The sequence below is a fragment of the Castanea sativa genome, chromosome 8 (genome assembly GCF_040712315.1).
Source record: "Castanea sativa cultivar Marrone di Chiusa Pesio chromosome 8, ASM4071231v1".
In the NCBI taxonomy this organism is placed as follows: Eukaryota; Viridiplantae; Streptophyta; class Magnoliopsida; order Fagales; family Fagaceae; genus Castanea; species Castanea sativa.
In genome coordinates, this window is record NC_134020.1 from 31,286,314 (window position 1) to 31,303,333 (window position 17,020).

At 36.2% G+C, this 17,020-nt stretch overlaps 2 protein-coding genes across 3 annotated transcripts; one reads left to right on the top strand and one right to left on the bottom strand.

Moving 5' to 3' along the window:
- Window positions 1-10,218: 10,218 nt before the first annotated feature.
- Window positions 10,219-12,809, top strand: LOC142605656 (SWR1 complex subunit 6). 2 transcript variants are annotated; one of them, XM_075777088.1, is made up of 6 exons: window positions 10,230-10,445; window positions 11,123-11,229; window positions 11,368-11,470; window positions 11,891-12,000; window positions 12,076-12,309; window positions 12,599-12,809. In XM_075777088.1, the coding sequence occupies exons 2-5, from the start codon at window positions 11,125-11,127 to the stop codon at window positions 12,277-12,279; spliced, it is 522 nt and encodes a 173-aa protein (XP_075633203.1). In that variant the 5' UTR covers window positions 10,230-10,445; window positions 11,123-11,124; the 3' UTR covers window positions 12,280-12,309; window positions 12,599-12,809. The 2 variants fall into 2 exon arrangements, with proteins under 2 accessions (XP_075633202.1, XP_075633203.1); XM_075777087.1 differs by lacking the exon at window positions 12,599-12,809 and having other exon boundaries at window positions 10,219-10,445; window positions 12,076-12,473.
- Window positions 12,776-15,838, bottom strand: LOC142605655 (laccase-13-like). The gene is made up of 6 exons (XM_075777086.1): window positions 15,686-15,838; window positions 15,433-15,584; window positions 14,950-15,194; window positions 14,673-14,801; window positions 13,267-14,223; window positions 12,776-13,152 (listed from the first exon to the last, which is right to left on the bottom strand). The coding sequence occupies exons 1-6, from the start codon at window positions 15,803-15,805 to the stop codon at window positions 13,022-13,024; spliced, it is 1,734 nt and encodes a 577-aa protein (XP_075633201.1). The 5' UTR covers window positions 15,806-15,838; the 3' UTR covers window positions 12,776-13,021.
- Between the last annotated feature and the right edge of the window lie 1,182 nt (window positions 15,839-17,020).

Below are 17,020 nucleotides of genomic sequence, written 5' to 3' on the forward strand. Positions count from 1 at the left end.
CGCCGAATTGATTACTTCTCCCTCGTCCCTTCATTGATACTAATATATTTGCTAATGTAGTAGAAAGAGATTGATTCAGCAAAAGTGAACATGAAAGGCTTTGTGTGCACCTCTCTTGCTTTGAGAACAAGTCTCAAATTTGTTGAATAAGATCTAGACTCAAATTTCTTGTTGTAGCAGAATCATCCACTACTCATTTACACATCTTCACACTGTTGGTGTTCTCATGAATTCTTAATGGGGCAATGATCACTTTTTTTGTAGAAGATAATCATGTTGGATTTGTGGTTGCACTTAGAAAGTTCAAGAATTCAGTACTGAATTTTGCGGTAGGATATTCTACGAAAAGACCTGCTAGAATTCAATACAAAATTTTGCTACAGAATATTCTGCTATGAACAGTCTGCTGAGATATCTGTACTTTGGCTTCTGAAACTTTCTGCCTTGAAATATTTTGCAAATTAGCATTCTACATTTCTGAAATTCAGCAGATTCTGCTATGAACAATCTGCCAGAGGATTTGCACTTTGTCTTCTAAAACTTTCTGCTACAAAACATTTTGTAGATGAGCATTCTGCATTTTTGAAATTCAACAAATTCTACTGTAAATAGTTGGCCGAAGGATCTACACTTTGTCTTCTGAAACTTTTCACCACGAAATATTCTGTTGATGAACATTTTGCATTTCTGGGATTCTGCTGCGAAATATTCTGCCGATGAACATTCTGCATTCCTGAGATTCCATTGCGAAATATTCTGCTTATGAACATTCTAGAACTCAACAAATTCTACTATAAATAATCTACAGAGAGATCTACATTCTTGCTTCTGAAATTTTCTGCTATAAAATATTATGCAGATGAACATTCTGCACTTCTAAAATTCAGCAGATTCTACTATGAACAGTCTGCCAAAGGATCTCCACTTTCTGCTACGAAATTTCTACAAATGGACATTTTGCACTTCTGGAAAAGTCTGCTAAGGGATACTTCATGGGGGAAATAGTGATTCGCAACAGTATAGTAATGATGAAAGTTTTCATTTGGCTTCTATAACTTCATTTTGTTTCTAGCTTTTGGTTCTTGAGGGGAAGTAGTGCTAGAATCACTAGCATGAAAAAAATTATTGAAACCTTGTGAGGGAATGAAGGGATTTTTCTCTTCTAAATGCTGGACCCAAAGGTGGAGATGGAGAGAGTTTAGAAAGTTTCTAATGTTTCCTTAAAAGAAATGAGAGCAAAAATGTGATAAGTGGCTTAAAAAGCTTTTAGGAGAGTTGCATGTTTAAATAAGTGGCTTGACACATGTTTCACATGTATGGCAAGGAGAACAAATGGCATTTAATGGATAGGACCAAGTATTGTTAAGGCCTTCTATTGTAGAGTTCTTAGGATATTTTTGTCGAAGAACTCTATGGTGTTGTAGTGATATTTTGCTATTGCGTTTTGATGCAATGCCATTGAACTCTACTAGGGATTGTGGTATTCTACCACAACATTCTGCTGCAATATTCTACCATAGCATTTTGCTCATGATACTGCTTTGTTTTAACAATGTTGTGTTTGGCCACAAAATTCTACTGCGTACCATTCTACTATAACGTTGCTGCAATGTTCTACCATAGAATTTCACCACACTGTTTTGCTGTAATGTTGCTGTGATATTCCGCCATAAAATTCCGCTATGGTACTGTCCTGCTATAACGTTGCTACAGTATTTTGCCATAGAATTTTGCAATATTGTTTTGCTATAATGTTGCCATGATACTCCACCATAGAATTCCACTATGGTACTACTGTGACGTTTTGGCTACTTTCCTATGTTGTAGCACAAATTAAACCAAATAATTAATTCATCTAGTCTTGATATATGATAACATTTCTTTTTCAACACAATTTTGTTTTTTCTTGTTTTGTTTCCTACGTTAAACTCAATCTGTGTAAGTAACAAGCTAAACTCCAATAACTGGTGAGATTTTTTAAATCATTATTGATAAAAAATAATTATTGTTCAGCCCTCCCTTATTCAACCAAGGGTGGGCAGCTCCATAAAATGGTCATATCAGATTTAGGTGATATTTCTTAAAGCATAATAATTTTAGTAAATTATGATATCATGAATTATTGGGGTACGCCAATTTAGAGCAAAATATCAAAATTGGCCATGTCTTTCAAAATATATTAAAAGGTTAGAAACTTCCCTGTGAGTATAGCTTAGACGGCTTAAGAACATCCGTGTCTTTCTTTGGTAAGGACTTGGAAACACGATTACGGGGGAGAAATATCTCATTCTCCCATCTTGATCTCAACTCCCCAGTGAAGTCGCCAAAAATGTAGAGAGTTCTTTTTATGTTTCTTGTACCTTAGACACGTGTCTTGATGTTATTGGACAACGCTTAGTCTAGGCTTTTTCTAAGAAGGAAGTAGGGTCTGTCGCTCTGCGGAATGGGCTCCAAAGTACCATTTTTCCATTGTCAGTTTGTGCACAAACATTGACTCCAAAGTCCAAGGGAAGACACTGTAAAGTGGGCTTATCATCTGTTTCTGCTGTAAAAGGAACTTTTCTTCAGTTTTCGCCACAAGACTGACTTTTTTGTTGTGCAGTAAAACTTTCTGCTATGCAGTAAAACCTTCTACTGTGGAGTAAAGCTTTCTGTTGCGCAATAAAACTTTCTGTTGTGCAATAAAGCTTCCTTCTGTGCAATAAAATCTTCTGCTACATGGTAAAGCTTTCTACTGTGTAATAAAACCTTCTGCTACTTAGTAAAGCTTCTTGCTGTGCAGTAAAACCTTCTGCTGCACAGTAAAGCTTTCTGTACTTTTCTGCAATATGAATGACTACTTTTCATTTTTTATTGCAGAAATACTTTTCTACTTCCTGCATATAAACAAATCTAAAACCCAAAGAAAATACCCATCAAGCAAATGTTAGTTTACATGAGTTAGCATATTCTCAAATATATACATACATATATTCGCATAAGTACTTATACGTATTCACATATACACACATAAAATATATTTTGCAGAACATGAGATACAATGTATACGTATATATACTTATGGCAGGATAATGATTAGTTCGTGTCAAAAGTAAAACACGTAATAACAAAGAAATACGAAGGCTTCAGTAGAAAAGGTTTAGCTAGTATAATAGTTAACACGGTAAATATAATAAAAAGGTGCTACAGCAGAATAACTAGTATAACAAATAAAGATACCACAGTAGGACAAATGATGTAGCAAACGTAATAAAAAATGTGCTACAGCAGAACGACTAAATACAACAGATATAAGTTTTAACGAGTGAAATCAAATATATTTTCAATTTAAATCAAGTATTGAATCTTCCCATAGAATAAGTAAACCAAGAAGGAACCCAAATCCCAACTTGAACAATCTTGTCATAGGCTTTTGCCATCAAAGTTGTGCATTTTGGAGAATAGACCTAAATGGCTACTAGTTATTACTTTTGGGGAGCTTCAAAGAGTGGGTTTACTAAGAGGGAGGGAAAAAATAGTCTATTGATGCATGCCCTAATCCTGCCATGTTTTCTCTCTTCTTTTTACCATTTTTTTCTTTCTTCCTTTCTTCCTTTCTTTCTCTCCGTTCTTTTTACTCTTAGTTTCTTACTACTCTCTTGGCGTGGGTTGTTCCCCCTTTGGTCTTTCCTTTCTTTAGGTGCCTCCCCCTCTAAGTGCCTTCCTTAGGTACTTACTACTCTCTAACCACATGTTCCTCCCTTTCATCCATGGCTACCTCTTCCTTTTATAGTGAATTGATTCAATGAAATTTCTTCATTTTACCCTTAGGATTTCACCAACAGTTTTTGGCTTGTTGTGGGCATTCCTTCAAGACTGCCCACTAACCCATTGGTTGCCCAGTCACTACCTCTACTCAAAATACGTTTGTTGTTCCACTACTCATTTCATGACAAAGTCTCATTTTGTTTGTTCTTGCTATATACCTCTATCTCTGGGTTCAAATGGATAAGAATTGGGCTACCTCACCGCCTACCTCTATGACATGCATTAGATGGTCCTAGCCATCTACTACCTTTTTTGGGTAAGATATCATCTCAGCAGGGTATATTCCCAAAAGAACTCACGGCTAAGAACCAAATATAGACTCATTTTCTCCCCACCACCAAACCACACCCTCTGAATCTCATTAATCGTGGGCCCACCTTCCTTGTATTGGTTGGGTACAGGTTGACGGTGCTTCGACCCTTGTGTACTTGCTCCACTATCTTTTGTTTTTGTCTTCTTTCGTTCCCACATTGATTCCGCCATAGCAGAAGCTTTGTTTCGCTCTATTGCGTGTCTCTATCTTATATCTTCATCCATTTCCTACTGTGTTTGTCATTTCCTATGGTTTGGCTTTTCTTTCCTTCACGCAATTCCTGCAACTGACACTTCCTGTTGTACCTTGTTTCTTTTCATCGTGCTTCTTCCTATTAGTTTTCACGTCTATCCTTTTATATAAAAGGATTTGGGCCATTGTGAGCCAAATAATATTGATTGAATCAAAAGGGTCTTATTCTACAGCAAATCTGTATTCTATGGCAGATCTGTATTCTGCTGTAGATCGCTTTCCTTTGCATTTCTTTCTTTGGACATTTCTTACTCTACGGTCTTCTTTGTGGGTCTTTAGGCCTTGCTTTTTATTGGGCTTTCCTCCATATGGGCTTTTGAGTCTTGCTTCTTATTGGGCTTTCTTCCTTATGGGCTTTTAGATACGGATTTGCAAAAATGGGCATCAACACACATCTTTCCTCAATTGTTTCTTATATTTTTTTAAGAGAAAATTCTGATTTATTGATAGGAGTTATCTACTTATCTTCAATCCTAAAATTAAGCCACTTACTACAAATCCATAACAATAGTAAAAAAGAGCTTAAATTCAGGATTTAACAATTACATTTAAAACCAAAAAACTCTACGTAACATTTTTTATGGAATAACATTTTTGATGGAAGTAAAAATGGATGAGGGTTTTTTTTTTTTTTTTTTTGAGAAAAAAGGACATGGTTGTTGTAAGTGCACAATTGCACCTGGACCCAAAGAAGATTATGGGCTCAGGCCCAATGAGCCTTAAACAATAAAATTTGTAGAGTGTGGGCTTGAAATCTAAGTTAAAGGTACTAAGAACTTGACAACAGCCTGAGAGTTACAAACACTTGTGAACAACAATTGTTAATGGCAAATAGGCCTCCTCGGATGTAAGCCGAGGACCAACTTTGTATTATTTCTCTTTCTTTCTTACAGGTTACAATCCTTAATTTCTTTTCTTTTTCTTTAGAGAGAGAGAATGAGCGAGAGAGAGAGAGAGAGATCCCCCTCTCTTTTGCATTCCTCCCCCTTAAATACCCCTTTTTCAGATGCCTTTTAGGACCCTGACTAGAAGTTTCTGCCCTACTGTTCAGGGGTCACTTCCCCATTAATGCGGCCAGGGAGGTAGGTGCAGAGTCTTTAATGCGGAGGTGGCAGCCTTTGCTCTAGATATTTTCCTTAACACTGGTGTATCGAGAAGGTTCAGGGTTTCCCCCTTTAACCATTAGTCTTTCTAGAGTGGTGCTTTGACCTTCATAATGAAACTTTGAATTCTCTTGGGCTTGTCCGAGGAGAAACTCATCCTCGGTTGCACCCTTGGACCCTCGGCGTATTGGCCAATTCGTAGAGTTCAATTCTGGAGCAGGTCGGCCCTCCATGCTACAGTCCAAAGGCCCATATACCCATTTGGGTCCTTTTACTCCCCACAGTTGTGTTATGTGTTTATGATATTCCTAAAATGTAGCTACTCAATACAAATCCATAACAAAACAAAGTACAAAATCTAAATAATTTTTATTTATTTTTATTGAAGTAAAAGGATCACTTTTTTTTTTGTTTTAGGTTTTTTTATTATGATTTATTTTTGTTAAAGGAAAGGCTCCAAGATCGACATTCATTTATTTTTTGGTGTTTTTTTTTTTTAATTTTATTTATCTCAATTATAAACTTTTCTTTAATCCTAAAATGTAGTTTTTTAATAATTAAATGTAATTGGTTGTAAAAGGGAAAAAAAACTAAATAAATTAAAAGCATTTTTTTAAGAGTAAAACATGGGAAGTGAAATTTCAATATAATCAGTTGTAAAAGGGAAAAAAAATTGGTAATTGAAAAAGAGGAAAATGTTATTGACATATTGTGGTGGACCTTTTGTGTTGTTGGGCTTCGATCCCTCCTATTATACTACAACCCGTGGGTCTGAGGTAAGAAAGTTGAGACTGGCCTAAATGGAGCTACACTTTAGGCCAGCTTGTGCACAAATCGAGCCATCCCATTATAGACGCATTCCAGTAGAGGCATCATGGGTTGAGTGTATGACGTGCATGTCCACAGCAGGAACAACCGTTAAAGATGTTATAGCAAGAATACAGTGCGACAGAATAATTGTAATACTAAACGAAAATAATGAGGCTAACACCAAGAAGGAAGGTAGCTAATAAGGTTATGGCAGAACAATACAACAAATGGAAATAACACTACAGTAAACAGTTTAATAATTGAACGGTAAACTAATCACCCAATAAGCATGAATAGTAAAAGGGATAGTTTGTCTGCCATAAAAGTAGACTTAGCCTTTCAGCAAAAGCAGACCCAAGAAGGGAGCCAATTTTCAACATGGGTAACCTCAAGGAAGGCTGTTGCTGTAGAAGTTACACACTTTGGAAAAATGGCCTAAATGGTTAAGGTTTCAAATTTCAATTCTTCAAAGAGTGGATCTATCAAGAGGGAGAGAAAAACATAGTCTATTGATGCATGTTACTATTCCTACCATTTGTCTCTCTGGTTTTTCTATGTATTCTTTTTCTTTCTCTGTTGTTCTTTTCTTCTCTTTTCTTTCTACCTCCCTTCCCTTTCGTTCCTCTCCTTTCACTGTTCATAACTGCCCCTTTTTATATTATCTGCTATGATGGGATTTACCAATTTTACCCTCTAACTGCTTTTGGCTCTTTATAGGTGTCCTCACAAGACTACCCACTAGTCTACCGACTCCTCAACCAGTACCATTGCTCTAAATGTGTTGGTTGCACCACTCTCCATTTCTAGACAAAATTGCTTGTCTTGTTTCCTACCTCTCTCTATTTTTCACTTCCCTCATCCGAATAAGGATTAAGCATTTTCATTACCTACCTTTATGGCATGCATCAAGTGGTCCCAGCCCATACTTACCTCTTTTGGGTGAGATGTCATCTCTGCAAGACATCTCTCTGAAAGTCTTGACCCTTGGCCACCTCTCATGTATTGGCTGGGTACAAGTAGGTGGTGCCCTAGCCCTTTGTGTATGCTCCACTCCGTCTAAACTTTGTTTCTTTCTGGCCTTCACACCATTTCTGCTGCCTCTGTGGTTGTTTGATTCTGCTATACGTGCTGGTTGGTGTTTATCTTTTGTGGCATGAAGGATGTGTGGGCTTTTGAACTCATATTCCCTGCTTTTTAGACTGGGTATTGCTTGGTAAAAGCCCTTATCTTCCTACCGAGCCTTTGTTTTCCTTTTCTATGTCCGTAAGCTTTTTGGTTATTGATCCTGCCATATCACTTCATCATGACTGTTAAAGCTTTACCTCTCCTTTAATTGCTTGTTATCCCTGTAGGCTTGTGGATTAATGCTCCTGCCGTACCAGCCCACTTCTTCATCAATCTTTTGCTCAAGACTCCCTAAGCCCACTTTTCACGTCTTTATCTCTTTTGGGCTTTGTTGGCCAGCGTTCCTATTGTGCTAGCCTATTTCATTACTTCATTCCTCCAGCTTCCTCGACACATTTACTTCATCTTTACCTCTTTTACTCCCATGGGCTTTTTACTAGATTTTTTGGGCTTCCTCATCCTAATTACCATACCTTTACCTCTTATTACTTTTTGGGCTTATTTAAGCCAACCCATTGAGTTTACCAATTCATTTCTTGGGCTTCCCTGGCCCATTTACTTCCTCTTTATCTCTTATTATTCTCATGGGCTTACTACTTTATTCTTTGGGTTTCCCTGGCCCATTTACTGCTTCTTTACCTCTTTTTTTTTTATGGGCCTGCTGGCCATCAATCCTGCTATTTCATACTGCCGTGCTTGTTTCCTTATTCATTTACCATTTTTCCCTTCTCACCTTCTCTATATTGTTGGGCTTCTTCTACTGTTGGGTCATTTGTCAAAAATGAGCATCAACACATATTAAAAGCACTTTTTTAGGAGTAAAACATGGAAAGTGGAATTCAACTGGCATTTTTTTTTTTTAAACATATTTATCCTATTAGTTGAAAAACTTGTAAGAGAAAAGATTGAGAGCATTTTGGACATCAAAATTGAGGATCTCAAATAAGTAAAACCCCTTAAATAGTGGTATAGATACAAGATCACACAAGTAAATCCATCCCCTAAATTCTCATTCTATGAGAACCACAACCTAAGGAGCTTGAAAAATGTTTGGATATTCCCCCTAGATAGAGAATCTCATAATGGAGGCTCATATATATAACGATATTCATCACATAGATGGAGAGATTTATACTAAAATAGTTAATTATTTATGGATAAAATCAAGAAAACACAAGAAAATGTGCTAAACACTCATCTTGCCTGTTCCGTAAATTAGTCTCCTACTGTCCTAAGAATTAAGAAAAGTGTTACGTTCACAACATTTCACGACAAATCCTAAATGGTAAATTGTTACTAGTTCTAATTTAGAACTCCTAGTAAAATTACTTTTTTGTCTATCAGTAACAACTAATTAATAACAATATGCCGCTTAGAATTTGTTGTAAAAGTATTATAAATATAGCATTTCTCAAGAATTAATGGTCATATTTAACATCATCTTTAGAACAAGCAATCTCATTCATATACATTTATGTTAAACATAATCATATGAAGAAAAGATGTAAAATAACATGAGGAAACTTCATTTAAATAAAGACAAATTTGCTAGTCCTTGATGGGGAGGGAGGGGGTGGAGTTGGTAGATTTGCTCCAGGTTGAAAATTCAAAATCAAATTCTTTTCTTTTTTTTTTAATTCCTGAAAGAAAATATTTATATCAATTTTAAAAAAAAATTAATAAAAATATCAAAATGGTATCATTTTGGGACCTAGAAAAAGAGTCTCATAATGGAGGCTCATATAACGATATTCATCACATAGATTGAAAGATTTATCTTAAAACAGTAAGTTATTTATGAATAAAATCAAGAAAACACAAGGAAATTGTGTTAAACACTCATCTTGCTTATTCCGTAAATTAGTCTCTTACTCTCCTAGGAATTAAGAGAAGTGTTACGTCAACAATATTATCATAACAAATCTTGGATAGTAAATTGTTACTAATTTTAATTTAAAACTCACCACTGAAATTACTTTTTTACTCCATCAGTAACATTTAATAACAATTTACCATTTAAAATTTGTTGTAAAAGTGTTGTGAATATAGCATTTCCCAAAAATTAATGGTAATATTTAACATCATCTTAAAACAAGAAATCTCATTCATATACATTTATGTTAAACATAATCGTATGATGCTAAACATAATCATATGATGAAGGATGTAAAATAACATGAAGAAACTTCATCTAGATAAAGACAATTTGCTGCTCCTTGATGGGGGAGGGAGTGGAGGTGGTAGATCTGCTCCAAGTTCAAATTTTAAAATCAAATTATTTTCTTCTTTTTTAAATAAAAAAAAATTATACCAAAAATATTTTTATATTAGTTTTTTTTAATAAAAATATCGAAACCACGTCATTTTGAAACATTTAACAATAGACCTCTGACAAAAATTGACCAAAGAATTGATATAATAAAATTAAGTGTAAAATGAAAACTACATTCTTGAAGTTTAGGATTGTTTGAATTTTATACCCTTAAGATTTGGTTTTGTTTACAAAACCTACTCTTAGGGTCCATTTGAAATCTGCTTATTTTACTAAAATTAAAAAATTTTTGTTAAAAGTACTGTAAATAAAGGTAAAAATTAACTGAAATAATACAATGAGACTTATAAATAGTGCTAAAAAGTGCAACAAGACTCATAAATAGTAGCAAAAATAAATTAAATAGAAAAATAAGTTGGCAAAAATAAGCTGATAGGTGTGGTTGTGTTATTTGTTTTTGTTGCCAAATCAGCCCGAAAAAACGACACAGTTGCAAAGACAGCAAAAGGCCTTGCTGCCAGCTTCCAAAATGGCGTCGTCTGGCCCAAAATCGAAAGACACAAATTCCAGGTTGTATTACGACACGATTTTGGAAGCAACTCAATTCTTAAATCAACAGCTCAAAACCCCAAGAACCCATACAGGTTGAAGGACCCAACGAACCCATCCAGCTCAAAACCCAACCCAACCCAACCCAACCCAGCCCTCGGCTCACCGTGAACCCACCCAGCAGGTCCGGTCCAAGGCGACGGTGACGACGACGGTAAGTTTCACATGATTTCTCATTTTCTTCGTTTTGTCCAAGACATGATTTTTTTTTTTTTGGGTATGCGTAATTATATACAATATTGAAGATGACCCATTAGAGAGTTAAGTGTGATTTGGCAACACCTTCAATTCAAATCAAGGTTTTACCTTTACTCATTGTGTTTTTTGATAAATTGTTAAAGGAGAACAGTCAATGCCACTGAGCAACAAGGCTCTCTTGGCCACTTTACTCACTGTTGATATGCTCAAAATCCATATTTACTTTATTACATAGTCGTTGAGAGGTTTATATGTCTTTCATTTTTGGTCCATACTCCATAGCTTCTGCTTCAATATAAAAAAATAATATTAAATAAATAAATAAACTACATTAAAAAAATGGTTATATTGCATTTTTACTTCCTGAAATTTGGGGTAAGTTCCAATTTGGTTCTTCAAATTTAACAAGTTCAGATTTTGGTCCCCGAAATTTCAAGCACTTTTGTGGGGTTTGGGAGACGTGATTGGTCATGTAAATAGAAACATAAATGGGGACCAAGATGTTCTATTTTTTAAATTTCAAGGACCAAAATGGAAGAAACCTTATATTTGAGGGACCAAAAATGCTATTTACACCCAAAAAAACAAAATTTTCAATGAATATTTTCTCTGATTCAGATATCTCTTTTGCAGCAATGGATGATGATAATTCCAACCTGTTTCGACGCATGTCTAGCCGAACTCGTAAGGTTGCTCCAAGAATGGCAGCTGCCCTTGCAAGTAGTGACAACCGCACGCATGTATGTCGTATCTGTTTGATTAGAAATATTTTTTTTGGCTGTGGTTTCTGTACTTTGCACAAGTTTGCAACGGTTGATGAAATAGGAGATTATACATTATCTTAACATTGATTAGTTTCTTGAAAATTGGGTGTTTAGGCTGCTCTTGCTCGCCTTGAAGCTTTAGAGAATGACAATGCGGGAATAGAACAGGTGGAAATCAATGAAGATAGTGATGCTTCTCTTGATGATGATGATCAAGGTCTAATTCATTTTAGCTCTCTAGTGTTTTTTCTATATTCTTTTATGTGCATTCTTTCGTTGTTTTATAATGCTTCTCCAAAACTTTATTTGCTAGAGTGAATGGGTAAATCTCAGCTTTTGATTCTTTATATTATTCTTAGAGCCTATACCCACAGCCATAAAACAGAATTCCTGTATTGAGGCATATAGATTTCTGAAACCAAATCTCTCTCTCTCTCTCTCTCATCACTGAAGTTGATTCGTCTCAGTAATCTCATAGAGGGTTGGTCTGAATGGGATTATTAGGTCAAGTTTGGTGTATGGTTATAACCAAAGTTCCTCTTGATAAGGTAGCACTGAAAATTGCCTGTCTATTTCACCTTGTTGACGGATATATTCACTTTAGTTTATATTTTCATTTTTGGACCTCTTGTTGCAGTATATATGCAAAAGAGGCAGTCCAAGGGCACAAAACGTAAAACCCGACAGGCCAAAGCACTTGAGAATGCCAGGAAAGCCCCAAGAACATTTCTGGAGCTATTAAATGAGGTAATAATGGAAATGCTGATCAACCTGTTTTTAATTTTAAATTGCTTTTAAGTTACTCATTGGTTGCAACTGTAGGCAAACCTGGAATCCTTGCCTCCTCATGTTCCCTCCTATTTGAAGGCAGCAGTGGGACCTCCAAGCTCTACCTCTCGCCGCCATTTCTGTACTGTTTGTGGATATGCTGCCAGCTATACATGTGTGAAGTGTGGGATGCGCTTTTGTTCAGGCCGTTGCCAGAATATACATAATGATACTCGTTGTCTGAAATTTGTTGCCTAACTGGTGGGAGATTTTAACGAGCCAAAATCTGTAAATTCATGAAACTTGATGCTCATTGCTATATACAGAGCTATGTGGATATTGTTACATTCTTCCCCTTTTTAGTTTCCCTAGGAAACAGAGTGTTTTGTACTATTTGCCTGGACATTTTATATTCTTGCAGTTTAGTTCAAGATATAGGGACTTTTCGGATTTTTGCTGTTGATTAATTTTTGTTTTCCTTCAATTTCTTGAAATTACACCTTACTCATGCAACATGCTTGGTGCATATTCCAGGACACTGGCAACCCTGTTTAGCTGATTCTTGCAATTTTCACAGGGTTATAAAATGACTACAGCCAATCAGAATATAGTTGACTCAATGCCAATGGTCATCATCACATGTGAGCAGCAAACTCTACTTCATGGGTGGATTTGTTGAATGATTATCTCTAGCTCCTTACATCTGTTTCATTTGTGGTATGTTTTGTAAACTTATCATGAGAAAGCAGGAATGAAAAATAGATATTTCTTAGTTATGAATTGGATATCCAATTCTTTGATTTTGAAAATAATACACTCAATCAAGAAACTTGACAAATAAGCTGCTCAGTGGAGCAGTACCAATGCTTTGCTTACTACTAAAAAACCAATGGCATCAAATTCAGCTGAACAGGTACTTGTATACTAACAACACTGGAAAACAGAAACTCCATCAACTTTGAAATTAGATGTAATGACTGGTGATGCTCTGTCAATGGTCTTAGCATTGGGGCAGATCGGCTGGTGGAGGTATTACAGTCTGAGATTGCCCTACTCCATTCTCAACTAGGAAAGCCATTGCCAAGCCCCACCTGAGATGTGAGTCTATGTGACAGTGCAATAGCCAAATTCCTGTTTTGGACCAAGTAAACACATGGAAAACATCAGAGCAGTGGATTTATTAGTGGTCAAAGTGAAGCAGACTGAGACATATTTGTGTATTTTTACTTAGATTTAGTATATTACCTGGATTATCTGCCACAAATCGAATGGCTACCCATCCACCAGGGTTTGATCCAATGGTATTCCTTTGTGGTGGGTCGAAGAAGTTGAACTTTGCTGTATCTGTGCTTGGGTTGAAGTTACCAAAACCTGATCCAACAACGTAGAATTGATATCCATGAAGATGAATTGGATGGTCCTCTGTCGTGACAATACTGGTATCCTGAAAGACAATTTGTACTTTGGAACCATACTTCAACTTATACAGCTTAGTTCCTGGAACAGGTTGCCACAGCCCACGGTTCACGTTGCCTGTATAATTAAATTGTATGGGGGGGACAGGCGGAAAGTCTGTGGTGAAGATACCAGGTACACCTTGGTAATAGGCTTGCATTAGGGAGTTGATTGTTGGGAATACAAAAGAAACGTTATTTATGCTGGCAGTGAAGCGGGTTCCATTTGGTCCTTGACAACGGGGGCTGTTAGGACGTGTGCAATTGTTTAGTCCTAACCCCACTGTGAAAAATAGGTTCTGGTCAATAGTTGTGGGGACATTGACCTGAAAACGGCTCTTAAGCCCAGCGTTGAAAGCAGTTGCAGTGGCTGTATCATTGTAGGCAGGTAGTAGTGGGAGGATTGGTCTTGAAGATTGCCCCTTCTTGGTACTGCAGGAAGCAGATTTGTATTCAAGGATTGCTGTGGTGGTGGTGTTGTCAAAGGGTGCGTTCATCGCAGTGTTATAGGCACGTGCTGCTATGTAGTAGTGAGCTGGGGGCTGATCTGCAGTGAGGAGGACATTGGTTGTCTGACCAGGTCCTATCATGACTACCCTGGTTGGGAAAGGCTTGGTGTATGCTGCATCGACACCAACAACGGTCATTTGGTGGTTGGCAATGGTAAAGAAGAGTTCTTGATTGAGTGCAGAGTTGACGATTCGTAATAGAACTGTCTCGCCTGATTCTATCGGAATTCTCACAGTTTCTGCATTGTAAATTTAGTTATATCATCCAATTCATGTTATTCTAATAAAAACAAAATATAAAAGTCTTATCACAAAATATAGTGAGGTTTGCTCTATGGTTTCATCTTCGTTATAATTGCACAGAAATATTAGGAACACAACATTTTTCATTACTTGTTAAGGTGGCAAATTATGATTGGATTAACATCATTTTTCACCGATATTTTTATTATTATACCAATTATAACATGTTAGGTTAAAATTTGTGAATAATTTTGTGTCCCCAAAGTTTGATAATCTCAGTATTAAAAATCAGAGTTTGAGGTCTATCATATTCATATATTGCCACTTGACTCAAATTAATCTTCAATATCAAGAAGGGAGCAAAAGAAGTTTTTTTTTTTTTTTTTTAACTTCTTTTCCTTCTGTAAATTTTAAGTTTTTGGCTACAAGTAAGGTTACTCCATACCTTTGCTGGAGCATCTATACAAATCACCGGGTTGACCATTAATGGTATATGCATCAGAAACATTAGGAGCTGCTCCTGTGAAAAGTGCCTGCTTCAAGACATCCATGGGGTTTCTATCGAACCATTCTCCTGATAAACCATCATAAACCATTATGGTTTTATCATTTGCTCAAAAAATTCACTGACAAGACTGAACAAAATCTAGAGCATTAAAGATTAGTAGTGAGAGCCATGTAGGAAAAACTAGAGGGTTTAGTAACAGGTCTTTAGTTGTTACCAAGAAGAATGGTATATTCTTGCTTGGGCGTTGAGAAGGGATATGGTGAGCCCGATTTGGGATGGACGTTGAGAGCTCCATAAACAGTGGCTCTGAGCCATTCACTATGAGCATGCCACCACAGAGTACCCTCCTGGTTTATGATTGTGAAACGGTATGTGTAAGTTGCTCCCGGTCGGATGGGACACTGAGTCACATAACTAGGACCATCTGCCCATGGATTTCTTAGCTGTCGAATTCCATGCCTGAATGATAAAATTCAATTATTCACATCAATGTTACAAGCATCATGAACTTCAAGTATGTATGCAGTGTTTGGTATTAGATTGAGCATTTTCTACGAAGTTTCTCAAAAATAAAAAAGATTGTAAACGGGGGGAAAATAATTAGGCAGTTAATAGACGTGTTAGCTGCTGTTATATGTGTCTTAGGAATAAGCTACATGTGTGATATTGATGTACATAGAAATTCTAATCATTTTACCAGTGGAGGGTAATGTTGTATTGGGCACTGTTCACTACTTTGATCACAAGGGAATCTCCATTTCTCACTTCCAAGGCTGGCCCTGGGAATTGTCCATTTACAGTAATTATGTTGTGAATTCTGCACAGCCTCTTCACTGGTCTTGCTTGAATCTATATCAGTCACACAAAAAAAAAGGAATTTATAACCAACTACATTCCATTAGTGATAATAATAATAATAAGTTCATGAAATGAAAAAAAAAAAGACGTACAACAAATTCATGGTAGTGAGTCTCAGCATTTGCAAAGGAAGAAAGGAAAGTGATCACAGCAAATAGGCCAAGTAATAAGCAAGAGCACCATGGCTTAACAGTGAGATTGTAAGCCTCCATTGCTTTCTCAGCCTTTGTTGATTAAAGCTTGGAGTGCTTGTGTGAGTTACGACCATAAGAGAGACCAACTATTTATAGTGTCAAAAAGCGGGAAATGAGAATGATAAAAATCATTTTTTTATTTTGAAAGCGAGACTATTTCCCAGATTTGGTTTTAAGTCAACAGTGATACATGTTAAGATATTAAGGTTTTTGGACTTTTAGTCCAACCATAAAGGGGATTTGTTGCACCCACTAGGCCCTTCACTCGATCAAGAAAAAACAAAAGGGAGAGAGATTCTGTACCAAATGCAAGTTAGGAGAGCGAAAAAAAATTGTGCCAATCACATATTAATGTTAGGGATTGCCCAGCTTAAATTTTTGTCATAATTTAATGTCCTGGAATTCTTATCAAAAGCTAGTATATGGGATAGAATTATAGATGTATTTGCTTCCTAGATTATCCCCTAAAGCACCTTCGCGCACCCTTAATGCGGTCGTCACTCCACAAGTATAAGTGCTTGTGGGGTGTGAGGGGCAAGGACCAGGGTTCAAGTTTCCAGAAAAAAGCTTCACACACAGATACACTTAAATTAAGCTAGAGTAGAAATTCTATCTTATATCAACAAAAAAAAAAAAAGATAATCTCCTAAAGCAAACATTCTACAACAAATCTGTGGAACTTTAGCTCATTCAGGATTTTGTTAGTTCATTATGTAACAATATGTTCACAACAAAACTTGGGTGAGAAGTTGTTAATAGTAAGTTAAAAAATAATATTAGTAATGAGTCCAAATGAGAACCGATAATAGCTTGTCACCTACACTTTGTTTTGAAATCGTTATGTCCATAACACTACTCTTTGATGATTGAACTATCTGGTTAGTGGTGATCTCTTTTTGAATGGTAATGTGAAATCTTGTCCATCCTCTTTGGCCTCATTGATAACTGCAGTGTCTCTTCCATTGATTTTCTTGTAGAATTTTATTATTTATTATTATTATTCCTCCTGAGAAACTTCTTGTAGAAAGCTCTACTTGTATTCAAGGCTCATAGTCAAATAAAAGACTTTGTTGTTTTCTCTAACCCCCGCCCCGGGTTGATTCCTGTTTTGTTGAAAATTGATTGAGTATTTACACCACCAAATTGTTCAAATCAGGAATGGAGTTAGAAATATATTTTTGAAATAGCCAACTTCTAGGACCAAAATGAAATAATATGAAACTCAAAATGCTT